This window comes from Polypterus senegalus, chromosome 6, assembly GCF_016835505.1.
Source record: "Polypterus senegalus isolate Bchr_013 chromosome 6, ASM1683550v1, whole genome shotgun sequence".
Lineage (NCBI taxonomy): Eukaryota > Metazoa > Chordata > Cladistia > Polypteriformes > Polypteridae > Polypterus > Polypterus senegalus.
The window spans coordinates 9,904,926-9,930,068 of NC_053159.1; the positions used below are offsets into that span (position 1 = coordinate 9,904,926).

A 25,143-nucleotide genomic window follows, 5' to 3' on the forward strand; every position below is an offset into this window, starting at 1 on the left:
TGCAAGCACTGAAGAAATTGTTGATGGGATTTTTTTTTTTATTTGCAGGTTGGTATCATTATATGAAGGAATCCTAAAAAAGACTAATGAACACCCTGCTTTTTAAAAAAGGACCAAAACAAAATCATCAAATACTGTCCACCCAAAACAACTCTGTAACAAGATGAAGTCCCAACTCAAACACATCAAACTAATACTTTCAGTTTTTTTTCATATGGAGGTATGTAAAAAAATGGAACTTAACCTAAGAAGAAAAAAAGAACATAAGAGAACCTCTGTGGCTGTAGCTACAGTCCACAGCGTAACAGAAATGGAGTGATGCTTGACTTTTTGATGATCTTCAAATACTTACATAAAGTAGACCAATTAAGGTAAGAAATCAAATCCTGAGATTTTCCACAAATTTCCTCAAAAAAATAATTTAATTTTGCACTTTATTTAAACACAGCATTTTTAAACAATAGATACCCCTTACAATAACCTACACAAAACTACTTTGTAAAATCTAAAATATTCTGCAGGTTAATACATCTAATATTTGGTAAAATAATCTGCAAATTACATAATCAATCTTTTTTTTTTTTAATGAAAAATTTCAAACACATCAGAATCAGCTTTTGCTTTTCCTTCCACACTACCCTGGTGTTTTGAACCCCTGGAAATGGAGAGCTGTATACTTTTGAATACAAAACCTCTGCATTGCAATACTAACAGGTGATAACAAAGACTTTCAAAGATGCAGACTCTCATTGTGCTCTGGTGTGTTTGTGCTTATCATGTAGCCCTTTCCCGATTTGATCCCATTTTTGTTACAACCTCTCATTCTCTGTTTGGTCACTCTTCACGTAAGAAAAACATATTCCAACATAGCTGACACAGAAGAGTTGCCTTCCAGGCGCTTGCTGTTGTGCTTACCTGTATGCATCTACATTACATTTTGTACAGTATGAATGCTGCATACAAGCCCAGAACGCAAGAAATATACTGTTTGCTACAGCTGGCATTACTGTCCCTTTTAGGATTGCGCACGCCCAGCATCGGAGAACATCTATGGCTTATGCATTTTCAGTCATTTTAGTGCGGATGGAGGTATTGTCATAAACAATGTGAAAAATGCTAGTGTGGATGGAGATCATTTCCATTTGAAAATACATTTTTTAAATTAAAACATAGTAAAGTGGATGCAGTCTCAGCCAGAAGAATTGGTAGCACCCAAACAAAGCAAGTGTTGATATTCATGGATAATTAGGAGCACCAAAGATCGACACTGTGAGAATGAGACTTGAATAATTAATTTGATTTGCACCTCATAAAAAAAGTCTGTATTTATAATGTAGTTCACACCTATAAAATATTTTCAAATGGAAACCAGACTGTTTTTTCATCTTTGCAATAAAATCTCCCATCACTAGAATTTATTCACTGAGTTGTAAACTCTGCTTCTAGAAGACAACAGTCTTAGCAGCTATTCTCTTACAAACAATTGGTAAATAAGTAATAAAGCTCTGTCCTAAATTTATATATATATATATCTATCTATATATATCTCTATCTATATGTCTCTCTCTCTCTTTCTCTATATATATATATATATATATATATATATTATATATATATATAAATATATATATATATATATAAATATATAAATATATATATATATAAATATATAAATATATATATAAATATATATAAATATATATATATATATATATATACAGTGGTGTGAAAACTATTTGCCCCTTCCTGATTTCTTATTCTTTTGCATGTTTGTCACACAAAATGTTTCTGATCATCAAACACATTTAACCATTAGTCAAATATAACACAAGTAAACACAAAATGCAGTTTTTAAATGATGTTTTTTATTATTTAGGGAGAAAAAAATCCAAACATACATGGCCCTGTGTGAAAAAGTAATTGCCCCCTTGTTATAAAATCACCTAACTGTGGTGTATCACACCTGAGTTCAATTTCCGTAGCCACCCCAGGCCTGATTACTGTCACACCTGTTTCAATCAAGAAATCCCTTAAATAGGAGCTGCCTGACACAGAGAAGTAGACCAAAAGCACCTCAAAAGCTAGACATCATGCCAAGATCCAAAGAAATTCAGGAACAAATGAGAACAGAAGTAATTGAGATCTATCAGTCTGGTTAAGGTTATAAAGCCATTTCTAAAGCTTTGGGACTCCAGCGAACCACAGTGAGAGCCATGATCCACAAATGGCAAAAACATGGAACAGTGGTGAACCTTCCCAGGAGTGGCCGGCCGACCAAAATTACCCCAAGAGCGCAGAGACGACTCATCCGAGAGGTCACAGAAGACGCCAGGACAACGTCTAAAGAACTGCAGGCCTCACTTGCCTCAATTAAGGTCAGTGTTCACGACTCCACCATAAGAAAGAGACTGGGCAAAAACGGCCTGTATGGCAGATTTCCAAGAGGCAAACCACTGTTAAGCAAAAAGAACATTAGGGCTCGTCTCAATTTTGCTAAGAAACATCTCAATGATTGCCAAGACTTTTGGGAAAATACCTTGTGGACTGATGAGACAAAAGTTGAACTTTTTGGAAGGCAAATGTCCCGTTACATCTGGCGTAAAAGGAACACAGCATTTCAGAAAAAGAACATCATACCAACAGTAAAATATGGTGGTGGTAGTGTGATGGTCTGGGGTTGTTTTGCTGCTTCGGATCTGGAAGGCTTGCTGTGATAGATGGAACCATGAATTCTACTGTCTACCAAAAAACCCTGAAGGAGAATGTCCGGCCATCTGTTCGTCAACTCAAGCTGAAGCGATCTTGGGGGCTGCAACAGGACAATGACCCAAAACACACCAGCAAATCCACCTCTGAATGGCGGAAGAAAAACAAAATGAAGACTTTGGAGTGGCCTAGTCAAAGTCCTGACCTGAATCCAATTGAGATGCTATGGCATGACCTTAAAAGGTGGTTCATGCTAGAAAACCCTCAAATAAAGCTGAATTACAACAATTCTGCAAAGATGAGTGGGCCAAAATTCCTCCAGAGCGCTGTAAAAGACTCATTGCAAGTTATCGCAAACGCTTGATTGCAGTTATTGCTGCTAAGTGTGGCCCAACCAGTTATTAGGTTCAGGGGGCAATTACTTTTTCACACAGGGCCATGGAGGTTTGGATTTTTTTTCTCCCTAAATAATAAAAACCATCATTTAAAAACTGCATTTTGTGTTTACTTGTGTTATATTTGACTAATGGTTAAGTGTGTTTGATGGTCAGAAACATTTTGTATGACAAACATGCAAAAGAATAAGAAATCAGGAAGGGGGCAAATAGTTTTTTACACCACTGTATATATACAGCCTGCCAATAAAAAAATTAACCTAATGTGACAGTTAACAGGGCAACATATTCCTTGTGATATTTTAGACTCAGAAATGCAAACAATGGCATTTAATAGACTATTCCTGTTTAATTTTTTTACTGATTAAAAAACAGGCTAGTTTCACTTAACATAGACAGTTACAATATAAATGACGCACAAAATGAGCATGCACTTTTATTTTAATTGAAAAGTTTACTGCAACATCAAGCAAACACATAATGCAGGAGCAAAGTCTGCAGGTTCTTTACGACCATGGGTGTTAACTGTTGTCTAATAGCGTCAAACTGTGGGGACCTCCTTTCTATCAACTTGGTGTCTTGTTTTCCAAATACTGCAACAAAATTGTTAAAACTGACCCTCTGCAGTAATGAATTTTCCCATTTAAACAGTCTCACCGGGTTTCAATTAGGTACACTGTATAGGTCTCCTGCATGTTCATCGTATTCTTCCCCGTTCTTTTTTCTGCTTCAGAAACACTGATCTCCATTTTCTTCAGTAAACTTGATCCATCACCCTATGAGGAAAAGAAAACTAACACCATTACTCAAGGTGTTTGACTGACACAGTAATTAAAGATACATTCATTGTTCATTGAAGCTTTTTCAGCATAATCTTTAACTACACTACCGTTTATAACCTCACTTTTCCACAGCACATTCTCTAAGAGTACTCTGACCATTAAAAAGCTCAGACAAAAAAATAAGACACTGTCAATGTAAGAGGTGACACAGAGAAGACACCCTGATGTGAACACTGTCTTACAAATAGCTGTGTCACATGCGATGGCTTCGTAGTGTGACAAAGGATTAGTGGTGTGCCACATGTGTTTGGTTTTCTCTGTGAAAAAAAATCGGTCAAACCACAGACAGGAATGATTGGCAAAAAGGGGTTACTGCGTTCGACTGTTCCAAAAGGCACAGGAAGTTGCCGACTTTGACGGTGTGCCTAAGCCATGTGTGTTAATTGCCCTTAAAAGCAGAAACTGCTCATTTAAAATGGCTATGCAAGTGCTATTTATTTATCTTTATTTTCAGAAGGCATTTGAGAAAATCCAACATAACAGACTGGGCAACAAACTAAAAGAGTGGAAATTCAGGAAGTAGTGTATAGATGAGTGCAAATTTGGCTAAAAAAACAGAAAAACAAAATGTTATGGTGTGATGAATTTGATCAGAATTTGGTGATGTTATAAGTGGTGTCTGTCAGTGTTGGGGCTACTGCTATTTTTATATATAAATAAATGATATCTGCCTATATATAGTATATATATATTTAAATATATATATATTATATACTAATTCTCCAACTTCCCGTGTAGACAGATTGCTGAAATGTGGCAGACTTATTCCTTACAGCGTACTTACAAAAGTTAAGCAGGTTTCATTTCGAAATTCTACACGTAATGGTCATAACGTTCGACAACATCCGCCATGTTGAACTTTCTTATTTACAGCCCCATCTTCACGAAATTTTGTAGGTGGCTTCCCTGCGCTAACCGAAACCGATGTACGTACTTATTTCAGTGGTATGACGCCACTGTCGGCCACCATATTGAACTTTCCAACGTCACTAATTCTCCAAGTTCCTGTGTAGGTGGAAGGCTGAAATTTGGCATGCTCATTCCTTACAGCTTACTTACAGAAGCTAAGCAGGTTTCATTTCGAAATTCTACGCGTAACGGTCATAACGGTCGACAATGTTCGCCATGTTGAACTTTCTTATTTATGGCCCCATCTTCACGAAATTTGGTAGGTGGCTTCCCTGCACTAACCGAAACCAATGTACGTACTTATTTCGGTGGTATGATGCCACTGTCGGCTGCCATATTGAACTTTTCAATGGTCTTTGTTACTTATGGGCTCTTCTTCAAGAAATTTGGTACGCAGGTTCCCAACGCTAACTGAATCCTACTTACGTACATATATACGTCCATAGCCTGCAGCTCGGTCACCGTGTGAGGCGGCGTTGGGTCCCCCATCCCAATGCCTCCCACATTGTTGGCTGCCTGCCTATATAAGGCTGTCCGTCGCTCCAGTCTCTACATTCCCTTCCTTGCTTCGCCACGGGATTCACGTCTCCCTGCTGATAACTACAGCCTTTTTATTTAATCCACAGCTTCTCCACCGTTTTATTGTTCGTTTATTACGATTAAAGTTATTGTTTAGGTATTTTAGACTTACTTTACATTGTTCAGGTACCCATTTCCATTATCATTCCAACCGTACCCCCATTAACATGTCTATCGAGGTGATCACCATCGATCAAAGAACTGTCACTTACCGAGTGGTTTCCATGCCCGGAGATGGCATCTATCTTTTCCAACCTCTGTGTTACATATTTCACGGCCATATCAGGCTCACTCTTGATATCCGGAGGAACATTGTGTCTTATGTATTGAATGACTGGGACAGGTTCAAGGTGTGGACTGATGACTAGACAGGAGATAATCAGACTACACAGGAGCACTAGAAGAGTGAAATGCTTAAGCCCTTCACCTATGGTTCTGCATGTGAGTTGATGGCTGCCGCTGAATTGTTCGGTTGTCGCTTTCAAGTGTACCGAAATGGCCAAATTTTTTACACCTTTTGACAACCGCCAATGCTTCTTAAACATTTTAGATTGACAGGTGAAGATTTCAGTAGTGGACACTTTGATGTTTATGAATGTTTAAACTCTCAAAAGCTGGATGTAAAGTTATCGATGAAACCGGTTGTATACTTACAACGCTTGACACATGCCGAATGTCTTTTCAACACAAGTCCTACAAATACTGTTGTAATTGAAACAAACCATGAAACTCAAACCGATTATGACAGCAGCAATCCAAGCTGTGAGATTTGAGACAAGATTACTGTTCATATGGCCAACTGTACGTTGCATGCTCAAGAGTAAGCTCAGCGCACAGCTTGGTCATATTACAACCGGAGGGCAGAACTCACAATGTGGTATACAAAGAGATCTTTAACAAATAATTATTGGTATATTTTCCCTCAGTTTAAAAAGGTTTAATTTTCTTCTTAATAAAAATTTTAAGGCAGTAGCGCAGGTATTTTGCTAGTATATATATATATATATATATATATATATATATATATATATATATATATATATATATATATATATATATATATATATATATATATATATATATATACACACACACACACACACATACATAATTTTATATATAGTGGACTATGGCCGGCAGTTTATCCCGGTCAAGACCCCCAAGCCGCCAAATGGAGCCCTCCCTGCAACGTGGAGATGCCCCGAATTCCAGCAGGGCATTATGGACTTTGGAGTTTTAATACACAGCCCTGCTGGATAACGTCGGGGCCACCAGGGGACGCTGCAGGGAGGCACAGAAACGTTCATTTTCCACACAGCCCGGAAGTACATCCCAGTCACATGGTTGGAAGAAATAAAGTGTTTCTGGGCTGACGAAGAAAAGGAGTTTTCACCTGACCCGGAAGTGCTGGATAGTCACATGGACTGAGGGGTCAGAAGCACATTATTACTTTAATAAAGTCAATTATTGGACTTTTATCTGGTGTCTGGTCTGAGGGTTTAATGGGATGACAGCGCCCCCTATCTGTCACTATATTTTATACAGTATATATATATAAAATCCTAAGCCTAAAAGTACAACGATTTTATGTGACTTTTGGGCTTTTTAAAACCTACATATACAGTGCATCCGGAAAGCATTCACAGTGCATCACTTTTTCCACATTTTGTTATGTTACAGCCTTATTCCAAAATGGATTAAATTCATTTTTTTCCTCACAATTCTACACACAACACCCCATAATGACAACATGAAAAAATTTTACTTGAGGTTTTTTCAAATTTATTAAAAAATAAAAAACTGAGAAATCCCATGTACATAAGTATTCACAGCCTTTGCTCAATACTTTGTCGATGCCTTTGTCAAGTCTTTTTGAATATGATGCCACAAGCTTGGCACACCTATCCTTGGCCAGTTTCGCCCATTCCTCTTTGCAGCACCTCTCAAGCTCCATCATGTTGGATGGGAAGCATCAGTGCACAGCCATTTTAAGATCTCTCCAGAGATGTTCAATCGGATTCAAGTCTGGGCTCTGGCTGGGCCACTCAAGGACATTCACAGAGTTGTCCTGAAGCCACTCCTTTGATATCTTGGCTGTGTGCTTAGGGTCGTTGTCCTGCTGAAAGATGAACCGTCGCCCCACTCTGAGGTCAAGGCTCTGGAGCAGGTTTTCATCCAGGATGTCTCTGTACATTGCCGCAGTCATCTTTCCCTTTATCCTGACTAGTCTCCCAGTTCCTGTCGCTGAAAAACATCCCCACAGCATGATGCTACCACCACCATGCTTCACTGTAGGGAAGGCATTGGCCTGATGATGAGCGGTGCCTGATTTCCTCCAAACGTTACGCCTGGCATTCACACCAAAGAGTTCAATCTTTGTCTCATCAGACCACAGAATTTTGTTTCTCATGGTCTGAGAGTCCTTCAGGTGTTTTCTGGCAAACTCCATGTGGGCTGCCATGTGCATTTTACTAAGGAGTGGCTTCCGTCTGGCCACTCTACTGTACAGGCCTGATTAATGGATTGCTGCAGAGATGGTTGTCCTTCTGGAAGGTTCTCCTCTCTCCACGGAGGACCTCTGGAGCTCAGACAGAGTGACCATCGGGTTCTTGTTCACCTCCCTGACTAAGGCCCTTCTCCCCCGATCGCTCCGTTTAGATGACCGGCCAGCTCTAGGAAGAGTCCTGGTGGTTTTGAACTTCTTCCACTTATGGATGATGGAGGCCACTATGCTCATTGGGACCTTCAAAGCAGCAGAAATTTTTCTGTAACCTTCCCCAGATTTGTGCCTCGAGATAATCCTGTCTCGGAGGTCTACAGACAATTCCTTTGACGTCATGCTTGGTTTGTGCTCTGACATGAACTGTCAACTGTGGGACCTTCTATAGACAGGTGTGTGCCTTTCCAAATCATGTCCAATCAACTGAATTGACCACAGGTGGACTCCAATGAAGCTGCAGAAACATCTCAAGGATGATCAGGGAAAACAGGATGCACCTGAGCTCAATTTGGAGCAACATGGCAAAGGCTGTAAATACGTATGTACATGTGCTTTCTCAATTTTTTAATTTTTAATAAATTTGCAAAAATCTCAAGTAAACATTTTTCATGTTGTCATTATGGGGTGTTGTGTGTAGAATTCTGAGGAAAAAAATGAATTTAATCAATTTTGGAATAAAGCTGTAACATAACAAAATGTGGAAAAAGTGATGTGCTGTGAATACTTTCTGGATGCACTGTATATGTTTGGTATCATTCTTTTGAGAGTTTATCAAATTTTATAGTGATGTTGTTAGATTTTCAGATTTTTATTGTTTTTAAATTATAAACTAAAAAATATCAAGAACTTATGTCCCGCGAGACGAGAGTTTATGCCAAGAGATTTAATCACACCTGGGACTGGAAATAAAAGACAGAGAGTAGATGACAAAGATAGCTGCTGTACAGGCTTTTAAATGTTCAAAGCACTGCACGAGATTCAGATCACATGGCATGGCAGCAGCAATCCAGCAGCTGATCGAGCAAAGAGGAGATAAAAAAAAAATAAAACACTGTACTTCTTTCCCATTGTATCACAGTTTAAGAGGGGGTTTTGTAGGAGCAACCGTCTCTTTGGGGTGCGTTCAACCCCCCTCTTCACAACACAAGTGGCAGAGACGCAAAGTGGTTGGCACGTAGCACAGAAAAGGGGGGTTGGCAAGAGAAGCGAGCAGGGGGTATATAGTCTTATATATAAACATCTATGCATGAATATGTGTATGTGTCTGTCTATCTGTCTGGCTTGGACGTGCGAGGCTACAGCAGGAAACGCAATAAGCTGGCAAGGCATCCCCATGTTAACGAGTCGAAGACAAACTCGTTTAGCCACTAATACGCAAGCGAGGCAAGCACATCAGCAAAACGAAACCTCAGAGAAGAGAGAAACCTGCTTATCTGCTGAGAGACGAGGGGGGCAGCCATGTCCGCAAAACGAAACCGCAGAATCTGCATTTCAATTTTTTTTATGATGATTTCAATTGTTTCTAGGAGCCCAGGCATTTTACAGCACGGGCTTACGCAGCTAATATGATATATATGATTTGGACAGGAATGTAAGGAACAAGCTAGTCAAGTTTGCAGATGATACCAACAGAGATAAAAATCAGCAAAATTGATATAAAGGGACTTAGATACAGGCTTAGAAACATCTGGGGCAGATTTAATTTAAGTAAATGTAAGTTGTTAGACGAAGGAAGTAGAAATGTTTCATTATAATGCACAATGGAAAGGCTAAAACTTGAATGTACCCTTATGAAAAGGAGTCATAATGAACCGGTCTCTATCTACATCCTGACAGAGTACAGAAGTGATCAGGGTGGGTAACAGAATGTTAGGTTATGTACCACGAGTCAAGGGATGGTTCTGCTTAACTTACATAAACATACAAGTGAGGCCTCACCTAGAGAACTGTGTGGAGTTTTGGTTTCAATATTACAAAAAAGTCGTAGCAGTAATAGAGAACTTTCAGAGAAGAGCAATTAGGCTGATTCAGGACTGAGAGGTATGGGCTATGAGGAAAGACGAAAGGAGACATGATTGAAGAGTTTAAAACTATAAAAGGAATTAGTACAGTCAATCCAGTTGTTGCTTTAAAACAATGAAAACTCTGAACTAAGAACACAGTGACAAAAGTGGAAACTTGTTAACAGAAGATTCTGCAAAAAATGTTAGAAAGTTTTTCTTTATGAGAAAGAACAACAGACACATGGCATAAATTACACTGCAGTGTGGTGGAGTGAAGAACTTTAGGGACTTTTCAGATCTCAAGCCTGTCAAGCTGAATTTTTTCTTCCAGTTATAGTAATGACATCGAAGGTTGGTTCCATCCATGCACTTTTTAAACTCTGAAATGTAAGCTTCACCTTCCTGCAAACCAGGTCAAAAAATGACTAACGGTAGATATGCTCCCTTTATAATGTAGTGGATAGTGATAATCCTTTTACAGCTCTGGGGACCAGGGGTAATTACCAGTCCTCATTACTGCCTTAGAGGCTGTTTCAGGGTCTTTGAGCTGCCAAGCAGTGTACCTATTTTTAGTTCTTGCCCATCTTCAACCTCTTTTCACTGTGTGGGTTTGGGCCCCATACACCACTGCTGCTTGGCCCCAAGCAGTCGCTAACTCATGCCAAGAAATCACTGTGATGTTTGTGTGGAACGTTTTTACATTCTCCCTCAATCAGGAAAAGCATACCGTATATACTCACGGGTAAGTTCTCCTGTAGATAAGCCGGGACTTGATTTTACCGTATAATTTCTGGTATTTTATAATGCCGGTCGTAGAAGTCGAATGCGGAAAACTCCCACTATTGGTCCAAGAGATTATGATATGCTAATACCCACCTGAAAAACTAACCACAGAGCACACAGCCTTTTTTTTCCTATGTGGGTGCTGCAATGCGCTGTATCAGCGTGTGCTCCTAACCCTCTCTCTCTCTCTATGGCGCCTACGTGACCACACAATAATACCTGAACTATTCCGAAGCAACATTTGCACTGATTTGTGTTTTTTGTATCTCACGCCCTCATACACCTTTATCATAAGAGCATCCCTTATCTATGATGGGGCGTTCGATTAGAAGAAAATATGAAGGTGATTTTAAATTAAAAGTCGTTGAAGTGGCGAGTGAAGTGGCAAGAAATTGGTAACTGCGCTGCTGCAACAAAATCCGATGCATCTGAGAAACTCGTGCAAGATTGGAGGAGGCCAAAGAGTGTCGCATTTTTGAATGGGCGTATAAGTTGACGTCTGATTTTATGATTGATTTTCCGGGTTTAAAGACTCGCCTTATATGCGAGTATATACAGTATTTACATTTCTGCACTATGAACCATGGACAAGGAGTGATCAGAACGTTTTAAGCCAGAAACGGAAAGGAGTTTTAAATGGTGCTAATGTTTTAAGTAAAGATTAATTCACTTGTACCAAAATACCTAGCATATTAACTTTATAGTGCATGTTTCTTGTATAAGGACCAAGTCAACATGCATGCTAAAAATCACAAAATCAGGTTTTGTACTATCATTGAATTTCTAACTTCCTAGATCACTATGCCCTTGGAGATACATTCGCACTTATTGTATTCAACATTCAGCAGGTTCAGTCAACCTCGAATGCCACATTCCAAAGATGGGCAAGAAAAATGCTTTAGGGGGCAGGGCCTCAGGGCGACCCAAGGCCAGGCTGGCCTTCAACATTCAGGACAGAAGACATTACCACCATTGTGGTGCAAAATGTAATGGAGAATAAAAAAGCCATTTAAATCTATTGTTCATAAACAAGACATAAGCAAGGTCAAAACACTCCTAAGATGAAGCATCACTTCATCCGATGTGAATTCAGAATGGGAGAAATTTAAAAAGCAGTTCATTACTGGGGATGAAACCTGGATATACCACCATGACTCAGGTTCAACAAAAAAAAACACAAATTAGTCACTGAAGGCATGGAGATTCTCTAGCAACAGAGAAATTCAAGGTCCAAGACACTGCTGGCAAGAAAAGAGGGTACTCCATATTGACTGCAAGCCTCAAATGGCACACATACGGCATCTGGTCAAAATTATGCTGATTCTCTTTAGTGTTTGCAGCAATTAGTCAGGAAAAATGGGGGAAGAAAACTATTTACTATTCACCGCGTACTTAACAAAAATACCCCAAACTTATACTACATGGGCAGCAAAGAATGCTCTATACAACTGTGAATTTGATAATAATAAGTTTTATTTATGTAGCACCTTTCATACACTCAATGACACTTTACAATTCAATAAACACATTAACAAGACAAAAGAAATTACATACAAGAAAATGAATGATACTCATTGAAGAGATGTGCTTTTAACAGGATTTTCAAATGAGTAATAGATTTTTTTCCTCGCGAAGGCTGAGAGGAAGAGCACTCCAAATTTTAGGGGTTATCACACTGAAAGCTCTGCCACCCATACTTACTAAGCTGTATTTAGGTACGGTGAGTAAGTTAGCGTCTGATGATCTTAACGCACGGGCAGGAGTGTAAGGAAGCAGCAGCTCAGACAGATAAGGGAGGGGCTAAACCATGGCGGGCTTTAAAGGTGAGAATAATAATTTTATATTTGATTCTTGAAAAAACTGGTAACCAATGCAAATCAGAAAGGACAGGACTGATGTGAGCAGATTTTTTAGCGTGTGTTAGTAAACGAGCATCAGAATTCTGAGCATACTGTAATCTATTGATATATTTAGTAGGAGGCCATAAAACAATGCATTCCAATGGGTAGTGATGAAAGTGTGAAGCAGTGTTTCAGTATCCTTCACACTGAGGAAAGAATGCAGACGAGCAATACTGCAGAGATGAAAAGAAGCTGCCTGTACTATTGAGCTAATGTGTGGTTGGAATGTAAGAAGCTGATCAAAGATGACACCCAAATTACGGACTGATGCTGAGGGTTCAACCAGGATCCCACTAATGTCAATTTTTAGCCCACAAAGGGTAGAGAGGACCAACCAATAGGATTTCTGTTTTATTAGGATTAAGTCATAACGACTCCTCCTTGAACCGTCACCTTATCGTGGTGGAGGGGTTTGCGTGTCCCAATGATCCTAGGAGCTATGTTGTCCGGGGCTTTATGCCTGGTAGGGCCACCAAGGCAAACTGGTCCTAGGTGAGGGATGAGACAAAGAGCGGTTCAACAAACCTCCAATGATGAGTAAAACCTTTGGACGCGTTTTCCCTTGCCGGACGGGTCACGGGCCCCCTCTGGAGCCAGGCCTGGAGGTGGGGCTCGATGGCGGCGCCTGGTGGCGGGCCTGCACCCATGGGGCTCGGCGGGCACAGCCCGAAGAGGTAACGTGGGTCCTCCTCCCCATGGGCTCACCACCTATGGGAGGGGCCAAGGAGGTTGGGTGCAGTGTGAGTTGGGTGGTGGCCGAAGGCGGGGACCTTGGCGGTCTGATCCTCGGCTACAGAAACTGGCTCTTGGGGCGTGGAATGTCACCTCTCTGAAGGGAAGGAGCCTGAGCTAGTGCGCGAGGTGAGAGGTTCGGCTAGATATAGTGGACTCACCTCGGCGCACAGCTTGGACTCTGGAACCAATCTCCTTGAGAGGGGCTGGACTCTCTACCACTCTGGAGTTGCCCCCGGTGGAGGCGCCGAGCAGGTGTGGGCATACTTATTGCCCCGACTTGGAGCCTGTGCATTGGGGTTTACCCGGTGGGCGAGAGGGTGGCCTCCCTCGCCGGGTGGGGAAGGGTCCTGACTGTTGTTTGTGCGTATGCGAACAGCAGTTTGGAGTATCCACCCTTTTGGAGTCTCTGGAGGGTTGCTAGAGGGCATACCTTCTGGGGATTCCCTCGTTTTGCTGGGAGACTTCAATGCTCCGTGGGCAATGACAGTGAGACCTGGAAGGGCGTGATTGGGAGGAATGGCCCCGATCTGAACCGGCGGTGTTTTGTTATTGGACTTCTGTGCTCGTCATGGATTGTCCATAACGAACACCATGTTCAAGCATAAGGGTGTTCATATGTGCACTTGGCACCAGGACACCCTAGGCCTCAGGTCGATGATCGACTTTGTGGTGTGTCGTGGACTTGCGGCCATATGTCTTGGACACTTTCGGGTGAAGAGAGGGGCGGAGCTGTCAACTGATCACCACCTGGTGGTGAGTTGGCCGATGGTGGGGAAGATGCGGTCAGACCTGGTAGGCCCAAGCGTGTTGTGAGGGTCTGCTGGGAGCGGCTGGCAGAGTCCCCTGTCAGAAGTAGCTTCAACTCCCACCTCCGGCAGAACTTCAACCCGTCCCGAGGGAGGTGGGGACATTGAGTCGAATGGGCCATGTTCCGTGCCTCTATTGTTGAGGCGGCTGACGGAGCTGTGGCCGCAAGGTGGTGGTGCCTGTCGTGGCGGCAATCCCGAACCCGTTGGTGGACACCGCGGTGAGGGATGCCGTCAAGCTGAAGAAGGAGTCCTATAGGACTTTTTGTCCTGTGGGTCTCTGGAGGCAGCTGATAGGTACCGGCAGGCCAAGCGGAGCGGCGGTTGTTGCTGAGGCAAAACTTCGGGCATGGGAGGAGTTTGGAGGCCATGGAGAGCGACTTTGGACGGCCGAGGAGATTCTGGTCCACCGTCCGGCGTCTCAGGAGGGAAGCAGTGCAGTGTCAACACCGTTATATGGGGATGGTGCGCTGCTGACCTCGACTGACGCGTTATGGGTGGTGGGAGGAGTACTTGAAGACCTCCTCAATCCCACTAACATGCCTTCCAATGAGGAAGCAGAGCCTGGGGACTCTGAGGTGGGCTCTCCCATCTCTGGGACTGAAGTCACCGAGGTGGTCAAAAACTCCTTGGTGGCAGGGCCCGGGGTGGATGAGATCGCCGGAGTTCCTTAAGGCTCTGGATGTTGTAGGACTGTCTTGGTTGACACGTCTCTGCAACATCGCATGGACATCGGGACAGTGCCTCTGGATTGGCAGACCGGGGTGGTGGTCCCCTCTTTAAAAGGGGACGGAGGGTGTGTTCCAACTATAGAGGGATCACACTCCTCAGCCTCCCTGGAAAAGTCTATTGGGGGTTCTGGAGAGGAGGGTCCGTCGGATAGTGAACCTCGGATTCAGGAGGAACAGTGTGGTTTTAGTCCTGGTGCGGAACAGTGGACCAGCTCTTCACCCTTAGCAGAGTCCTGGAGGGTGCATGGGAGTTTGCCCGACCGGTCTACATGTGTTTTGTGGACTTGGAAAGGCATTCGACCGTGTCCCTCGGGGAATCCTGTGGGGGTGCTCGGGAGTATGGGGTACGGACCCCTGATAAGAGCTGTTGGTCTCTGTACAACGGTGTCAGAGCTTGGTCCGCATTGCGGCAGTAAGTCGAGCCCGTTTCCAGTGAGAGTTGGACTCCGCCAGGGCTGCCCTTTGTCACCGATTCTGTTCATAACTTTTATGGACAGAATTTCTAGCGCAACCAGGGTGTTGAAGGGGTCGGTTTGGTGGACTCAGGATTGGGTCACTGCTTTTGCAGATGATGTTGTCCTGTTTGCTTCATCAGGCCGTGATCTTCAGCTCTCTCTGGATCGGTTCGCAGCTGAGTGTGAAGCGGCTGGGATGAGAATCAGCACCTCCAAATCCGAGCATGGTCCTCAGCGGAAAGGGTGGAGTGCCCTCTCAGGGTTGGAGGAGAGATCCTGCCCCAAGTGGAGGAGTTCAAGTATCTCGGGGTCTTGTTCACGAGTGAGGGAAGAATGGAGCGTGAGATCGACAGGCGGATCGGTGCGGCATCCGCGTGATGCGGCTCTGCATCGGTCTGTCGTGGTGAAAAGGAGCTGAGCCGTAAGGCAAAGCTCTCAATTTACCAGTCGATCTACGCTCCTACCCTCACCTATGGTCATGAGCTATGGGTAGTGACCGAAAGAACGAGATCGCGAATACAAGCGGCTGAAATGAGTTTCCTCCGCAGGGTGTCTGGGCTTTCCCTTAAAGATAGGGTGAGAAGTTCAGTCATCCGGGAGGGGCTCAGAGTAGAGCCGCTGCTCCTCCGCATCGAGAGGAGTCAGATAAGGTGGCTCGGGCATCTGATCAGGATGCCTCCTGGACGCCTCCCTGGTGAGGTGTTCGGGCACGTCCAACCGGGAGGAGGCCCCGGGGAAGACCCAGGACACGCTGGAGGGACTATGTCTCCCGGCTGGCCTGGGAGCATGGGATTCTCCGGAAGAGCTGGAAGAAGTGGCGGGGAGAGGGAAGTCTGGGCCTCTCTGCTTAAGCTGCTACCCCCGCGACCCGACCTCGGATAAGCGGAAGAGAATGGATGGATGGATGGATGAAGTTATAACGAAGTATCTGTCATCCAATGATTGACTTCCCGAACGCAATCAGTCAGTGCAACAGGTGGAAATGTTGCCGTTGCATCAACACTTATATAAAGTTGGGTGTCATCGGCATAGCAGTGGAAGCTTGATGAGATGTTGCACACTGTTGTACAGGTCTGGCCAAGTCCAATGACCTCCTGATTCCCAATCTGAAAGACTACCACCGTCAGATACGCAAATCCAGCAAATTATGACATCAAGCCAGTTACGGGTGAATGATGGCATAAGCAAGGCAAAGTGTTTAATTTGAGTTGCACATCAAACAATATTCACGTGAGAAACTGTCATTTTTATGAAACACCCCACCCTATACTTGAGGTCTGACCACCTGTTTTCCAAATCTGAAAAAAAAAAAAAAACAAAAGACTACCTCTATGGAATGCACTATGCCAAAGATAAAAATATCATGCCGGTTACAGAATACTGTTTGCAAAAGAAAGACAAAAGCTATTCAGTCACATTTAAAAAATTCTGTACATAACAAATCTATTACTGATCATGGGAACTGTGCTGAAAACTGTAACGGGTTTGATGTTACTGACATTTTAATAGGTCTGCAAAATAACTTTTTGATCACATCTTGTGTGTTATGTGAAATGGCAGTTCCAAATTGGCACAGAGCCCTACGATGGAAACATCTTACTTCTCCCTGCTGTCAGGATAAGCTTTGGCTCACTCCTAACCATGTTAGCAAAATACAAAATAAATAACGATAGGAGGACGTTGCAAAGACGTTGGCTTTGCTTATAAAGCTCAGTAATTAGTGCTACAGCATCAGGTAACCTATATTCAATTTTTGGTCCAGTGACTATCAGCTTGGATTTTGTATGTTTTCCCTTGCAGGTTTTTTCCAGCCATTACGTTTTCATCTCCCATTCTAAAGATGTGTATATAATGTAAGATGACATCTCTCAACTGTGAGAGCAGGAGAAAATTTTTGACGAGTACAAGCCACCATTCAGCCCATCAAATTCCACCAATCCTACCCAGCAAATTCCTCCAAAATAACATTAACTCAAGATCCGAAGGTCCCTCAAGTCCTACTGTCCACCACACTACTTGGTGATTTATTCCATGTGTCTTTGGTTCTCTGTGTGAAAGAAAACCTACCCTTAAAGGAATACTCCACCCAAAAATCGTATTATTTATCTTATGTAGTTTGAAGTGAAGGCTGAGAAAAATTTTAATCTCACGTTTTCACGGAGAATAGGCATAATGTTTTTGATAGAATGAGAGCTAATGGTGACCGATACTGGACAACAGCAAACAATATCAAAAACAAGCATGAAACAAAGTCATGTTACTTGTAGTCATATAATCCACACCTCAAGTCATCTGGTTGTATGCTCACAACATGAAAAAAACACATGTATTTCTTCATAAAAATAAGGTTAAATAAATAACTCTACCCTGCGGTGGGCTGGCACCCTGCCCGGGGGTTTGTTTCCCGTCTTGCGCCCTGTGTTGGCTGGGATTGGCTCCAGCAGACCCTCGTGACCCTGTAGTTAGGATATAGCGGGTTGGATAATGGATGGATGAATGGATGGACTGGAAATAACTCTGGAAAAAGAAAGTAGTCCACAAAATGTAAGCACCTTCACATGGGGTCACCAATGTAATCAGGGAGAGCGAGGCAAATCTTCAAAAAAAATAAAAAATAAATCAGTTTTGAGTGGGGAACATGGTTGCTAGATTGGGCAGTTTTACGGCTAATTGGGTTATTTTTAAATTTGTTGAGTGTGATAAAGAATGGCTTTGCCGCGATTTGTTTTGGGCTATTTTTCTTGAAAAGGTGCGTGATTCCGTAAAGACCAAAAATGTCTAATTACATATCCATGCCTCTTTAGCTTATGAAACTGCCTCTTTTTCTTTCCAACCAATGACAGTGAAATGTCACACACTGCCCTTCATTTCAAGTTTAAAACATGTCGGTTTCACGTCGTTCAACCAATGACCTTTCAGTCACAGCTACTCCTGCCCAGTTATCAATAATACTGGTCAATGTGGTAGGTATCAACCAATCATGGCTGGTAAAACAGAAAAGCACCAATGGGTGTCCAAAACAGGAATGCAGAGGTAGGATAACAGCAGTAGTGAAAGTATTTTCACGGCAACTCCACTACTGTAGGATCATGTTTTGTAAACATGTAGGAAAATTATAAACATATTTTTAAAAATAGAAAAAAAAAAAACAATATACTGGAATGTATGGAATAGAATCATTTCTGTTCTTTGAGACAATACAAAGATTAATGCCTGTGGCACAGCTGGGAAGTAATTAGTTCTTATATGACTGCATGTTTTACAATAAAGCAATAAATTGCTAAATACATTTATGTATTTGGTAGAATATTTTTAAAAAGGATGTGTCCTGTGTGAGCAGTACCTTTATAAGGAAAAAAAAAGTTAAAGGGTTATAACCACGCTGACGAAGAAGGTCAGAGACATGATGTTTCGGTACAACACCTGATGAAGGCTATACAGCCGAAACATTGGGTCTCTTACCTTCTTTCTTTTTCAGCATCGCGTAAGGATAACTTTTTAAACTTTTCTTCCTTTACACGCGTACAGACACAGTCCTGCATGGCCTGCTATGTTGTTTCACGTTGAAGACAAAAATACAATACACATAGCCAAATTTGTTTCTACCCTTTATCATAATTAAAGGTATCTATTTCGGGGGTTTCACTCTGTGAGTTGTACCCTCAAAATTTAGCCATCAGGAAAAAAAGCTAACTATCAGGCCCCTCCTACTCATGCAAATTAAAAACCAGTTGGACAAATCAGGAGTGGCAGATACAGATGTTTGTGGGTTAGAGATAGGAATGTGTATTTGGGTGACAATTTGCTTGCTTGAAATGGACTAATCTTAGTGTCTGTCAACCGAATAGATGGGTTGTCAGCTTAGGTTGAAGAGAAAGAAAAAAAAAATTAAATCACTTCATGTTTTAGGGGGCTATTGATGGCAGATTTCAGTTTTGTACAAAGTCAAAGGGACATTTTGATCCTGCATACTGAATAACTCTGCGGTGAGTTGGCGCCCTGCCCGGGATTGGTTCCTGCCTTGCGCCCTGTGTTGGCTAGGATTGACTCCAGCAGACCCCCGTGACCCTGTGTTCAGATTCAACGGGTTGGAAAATGGATGGATGGATGGATGGATACTGAAGAACTGAAATGACTGACATAAGCTGAGTTATGAGCAGATGACAACCAGTTAGCTATACACTGCATGCTTTGCTAAGAAAGCCAGCTGACCCAGACAAGTTCATCAAATGCCCCACAGTATCATGTACTCCATATTTCAAACTCGTCCATTCCATATCAACCTCACGTGATTCATCCCAAAACCTAAACCAAACAGGAATGTTAAAAGAAAATATAACCCAGAATATCTGAGGTATAGATTTACTTTGACTGTGAAGCATGGCGAGCAACGGCTGTTGTGCATTACATGCAGTGTGACATTACCAAAGGAAAGCACAAAGCCATTCAAACTAGAAAGACATTTGGGAACACAACATGCTACTTATAAAAGTAAGTCATTCAAACTTTTTAAATAAAAATCTTCACACAAAAAAAAACATTTTATCATGTATGTACAACAAGCCAGCTTGCACTTGTGGCATCATCATCGCCAGGCTGCTACGGTGGAGCACTTTAAAAAACACATTACTTTAACATGGCTTTCTGATAACTACACCGTCATTTAATCCTGATACTCTGTATATTCAATTCATTATAATAACTTATCATGGTGGCTTTAAAATCTGTACTGACCCCTACTCTCTCTTCTGTTTCTTTTCCCGGTTTTCTGTGGTGCCGATCTGCGCCATCACCACCTAATCAAAGCACCGTGATGTCCTACATTGATGGATTAAAAGCCAGAAGTCTACATGACCACCATCATCAAGTCCTTCCAAGAGAACCGTAAATACAAAGAGGACTGTTTCATTTATGTTAGGTAGAATGCCCAGAGGGGACTGGGAGGTCCCATGGCCTGGAACCCCTGCAGATTTAATTTTTTCTCTCCAGCCGTCTAGCTTTTTTTTTTTTTTTTTTCTGTCCTCCCTGACCATCGGACCTTACTTTTATTCTATGTTAATCAGTGTTGTCTTACTCTAATTCTTACATTGTCTTTCATTTCTCTTTTCTTCATCATGTAAAGCACTTTGAGCGACATTATTTGTATGAAAATGTGCTATAGAAATAAATGTTGCTGTTGTTGTAAATCGAAGTGTGACATATAAGAAAGTGCAGACAATTACAGAACAGCTCATCTTGACCTTGTGAAACCAGATATGTGCACCGAAATTCTAAATGAGTCAGCCAGCTGCAAACTAAATCACACTCCTCTCTGTACTCTCTTCACTTACCCCTGATTTTAACAAATGTGAGAAAAATCAGACAGGTTACACAAAATTTGATCTGTGTGTCAAGCTACTCTGGATCAATACCATGTGTATACTTTATCATCTATCACTTTCACTGTATTTACATGTTGAATATTTACTGCTATTTGTTAATGTGTACCATTAGGGGAAAATGTTGGCAAGTTCACATTAAAATGTGAAGTCATCTGAACCCCCAACTCTTAAGCATCTCAAATCTGTCACAAATTCTCTCTCTGACCCACTTCAGCTTGCTTGCTTGCTTACTGTGCTAAAAGGTCAATTGAGGATGCAGTAAACATGGCTATCCACCACATCTTGCAGCATTTCAACTCTCCAGTTACTTATTACCAGAATGTTATTTGTAGACTTCAGTTCAGCATTTAACACACTCATTAGAGAGCTTCTCCATGGCAAACTTCTCAGCATGACTGTGAACTATGCCACTTGTTTCTGGTAACAGATGTCAGACAGTGAAGATGGGTGATCATCAATCAGGGTATTCTGACCTTAAAAACAGGGTCTCCTCTCCTTTTCTCTTTGTATACCGATGACTAAACCTCCAGCGTCCCATCTGTTAAACTGCTAAAGTTTGCAGGTGACACCACCCTGATTGCTCTGATCATAGATGGGGATGACATGACAGTACCAAGCTGTTACTGAAAGCATCATCACTTTCTCCACAACAGTCTGGTATGGCAGGGCATCTGCTCACTCACAACAAAGTGCAGTGTGTTACTTGGACAGCACGCCTGAAAGTGGAGTGCATTGAAGTTTGGTATACATCACAGGTCAGGAAACCAGCTGAAATATAAGCAAAGACCACACACATCCAGGCAAATATCTCTTTCAGTTGGTACCATCGAAAAACACATTACCAGTCACTAAAGTCAAGGGCTATTAGCCATATAAATACTTTCTCTCGTACTGCAATTACTATGGTTAGACACCATCTCGGAATAATCAATTATTTTTTTGTGCTGATTACTAAACTTGTTCATCCAATCTAAATTACGTTTTTATTTCTGTTTATAAGGACTGACTTGACATATTACTGGGCCGTAGTGCAATTCTACCTTAATGTATGGTTTTATATATTTGTGTTTTAGGTAATGAATTTTACACTGCTATTCTATTAATACTGGGATCATATCGTGTATTGAACTGTATATTGCAGGGGTGTCCAAGTCCAACCCCTGGAGGGCTACAATGGTTGCAGGTTTTCCTTAAACCTTGACCAATTTCTGGTATTAGTTGACTTCTTTTCTCTCCATTTTAACTCTTGTTTTTAAGACTCAGTCCTCTGAATTGTTTCTTGTTCCTTACATGGCAGCCTAGCAAAAATGACATGTGAAAGGAGCCAACAGGTGACCAGCAGAGTTGGGACATCAAACTCCAACCAGTTTCTTAATTTGAAGCCAATTGTTGTTGTTAATTAAACTTTTTCTTTAATTCCATGGCTTGATAGATAGATAGATAGATACTTTATTAATCCCAAGGGGAAATTCACATAATTTCATTGTTATTTCATTTCAATGCAACACGCATTGTTGCTGCTCTCATTCTGCCACAGCAGACACTTCGGGAACTGTTGATTTTTAAACTGTTTTTTGGACTTAAGCAAATTAACATTACTAAAGCCTACTACTTTAAGATATTGCAAAATGAACACAAATTAGTTGATCATATGGTGGCTCACTTTGCATCTCATTACTTTTTGGCTGCTAATTAAGAAAAGAAAAAAAAAAAAACTTTTAAGGGGTCCGAGTCTTAAAGAGCAAGTCAGTTGAAATTAAGGAAATTTCATTTGGCAAATGCATATACAGTAAAACCTCGATTATCTGTCAGTCAATTCACCATCTGTTTCTGTTAACCATCAGGGCCAAAAAAAAATTGTGCCCACCAGCGCCTACCTATTACTGCTCTACTACTGACGTACGGTACGCCGTTGGCTACTCACATTGTATCACCTCTCCCTTGTAACAGTGTGTAGTGTTCTCCCCCAGCAAAGTGTCTAGCCGTATTTGGAAATAAGTGTCAAGTTATGTACCTTCAGTTTTAATAGTGTATTGTAGCTTTACTCTTTTGTTATAACTGATCTACTCTACGTTGTTATATCTGATAAACGTAAGCGTGTGGTGTTAAAATTGTCACAGAAAATTGAAATTATTAAACATTTACAAAACAGCAAAATTGCTTCATGCATTGCTTCAGTTTATGGAGTAGGAAGAACAACAGTGAACAATATAAAGCGTGATGCCATAAAAATTGAAAAAAGTGTTGAAAATGGAAACCACTGACGTTAATGTTATTCTGTATTAATGTTAATATACAGTATTGTTCTTCTGTATTATAATTTTCTTTTTAAATATGGCTATGTTTTGTTAATATATTGTGACGTGCAGGCGGATTGTGATGCGCTTTGCGGGAGCAGGAAGGGTGGAATGAATGCTGTAAAGTGATGAGACTGAGTGAAGCGTTTCTGCTCTTGAAGGGGCGGACATGAGTGACAGGAGAAGTTAGGAGAAAAAGGAAGGTGCAGCAGAAATAAGATTTGAGTAGGGGGTCAGGAGACAATAAGCAGGAGTGTTTGCGGTATAGAGAAAGACAGAACTGAGTGGCAGGAGAGAAACGGATTGGCTGATTGGTAGGGAAAGCTTTCTTTTATTGTTTTGGAGGTGTACTCAAACCCAAACAACAGAATGCAACATAGGGCACAATATACAGAATGAAAACTCCATCTAAAACGTAGAAAACTCCAGTACCTCTCAGTTGCGTTTCCTTATTATATTGATTGTTACAATATTACATGAATTAATTAGTTTTATTTTGTTAATATGTCTCTGGGGACTCTTCCTATGAAGTCAGTAGATGGATTGAGAGAGCGGTTGGGGTTTGAGGTTGCTGGAAAGGGGTGTGTGGCACTCCTGATATCTGCAAAAGGACGAAGGTCCAAGTCTTTAGAGTCCTGGTGCTTCCTGTCTTGCTATGTGGTTGTGAGACTTGGACGCTATCCAGTGACCTGAGGCGAAGACTGGATTCCTTTGGTACTGTGACTCTTTGGAGAATCCTTGGGTGCCGCTGGTTTGACTTTATGTTGAATTAGCAGTTGCTCACAGAATCCCAAATGAGACACATTACATGCATCATGAGGGAGCATCAGTTACAGCACTAAGGCCATGAGGCACGATTCCCCAAGGGTGATCCGGCTTGCAGGATTCTTGAGGACCTGAGTGGCTGGACCAGGCCAAGGGGACGCCCACATAACACCTGACCGTGGCAGATAGAGGGCAATTTCTGGAGGGTGGGACTGGACCGTGTGTTAGCCTGGGGGGTTGCCAACCAGGACCCCAGGCTGTTTTGTCATGTGGTGGGTGCGGCAACGCACTGTGCCAGTGCATGCTCCCCATCCTGACCTGACCTTGTAAATAAATGACTATTCGCTAAACTAATCTACAGTATTTCATTTTTAAAGTAGCTGTTTTATTATTCGTCACGGCCTCAGTCCTGACCCTTGATGGATAATTGAGGTTTTACTACATATGATTTTATGAAGAAATAACTTCGACTTGAAAAATACTGAACTGATCGATTAAAAGTAACTTGTGACTTTTACTTGCTAAGGTAATGAGTAACCTAATGCAGTACTTTTCTTACTGGAGTAAAAACTTTGTATTATTTCAGCAGAACTGGGTGCTAGTCAAGTAAATTTTATTCATGGCACACATTTAAGAAAAAAATATAAGTTGACCAAAGTGCTGTACAGTTTTCATAAATACACCAACAAATATACAGATACAGTAAACAAATACAACAACATATATAAATACAGTTTTAAAAAAATAGTACTCTCAAGCAAGTTTAAAAAATGAAAGGTAGACACATTTCAGGCTGGCTTTAAAGGCTGGTGCTGACCTAATATAAAAAGGTAGACTTCTCCAAAACCTAGGGGCACATACTGCAATGGCATGGTCTCCACTGAGCTTAAGTCAAGACCACAGCGCGCCAAGTAACTTTTGGTCAGAGGACCCAAGTGATCACGAGGAAGAGCAATGGTGTATGAGGTCAATAAGACAAGAGGGGGCTAAACCATTCAAAAAATGTAAAACACCCGTCTAATCATTATTCCAGCAGCACTGGGCGTTAGGCAGGAAGCATACATGCCGGTTCCTTTGCAGGACTCAATCGTGCAGCCAAGCAGAAAAAAGTGCACTGCATGCCACCCAGTAAATGAAATGGATAAATAAAGCATCGATGTGACTAAACAGATTTATAAACCACAAGAAAATGATCACTTATTTTCAGATTCACTGTGCCACACAGTAATGATTAACTCTTTTTTTCAGTTTAGATAAAGTCGGAGGGTTTTGGCAAAGGAGATCACCAGAAGAAAATCTGTGAATGTAAAAGTGGGCTTTTAAGATAAAGCAGGTTTCTGGGTTATTCATCTCAA

The 25,143-nt window shown here is 41.6% G+C and overlaps 1 protein-coding gene across 1 annotated transcript in view; it reads right to left on the reverse strand.

Moving 5' to 3' along the window:
* The window catches only part of snx4 (sorting nexin 4), a 92,099-nt gene that overhangs the window by 62,533 nt on the left and 4,423 nt on the right, over positions 1 to 25,143 (reverse strand). Inside the window, exon 2 of the mRNA XM_039755374.1 lies at positions 3,759 to 3,877. Coding sequence (XP_039611308.1) covers positions 3,759 to 3,877 — 119 coding nt within the window. The remainder of the gene's footprint in view (positions 1 to 3,758; positions 3,878 to 25,143) is intronic.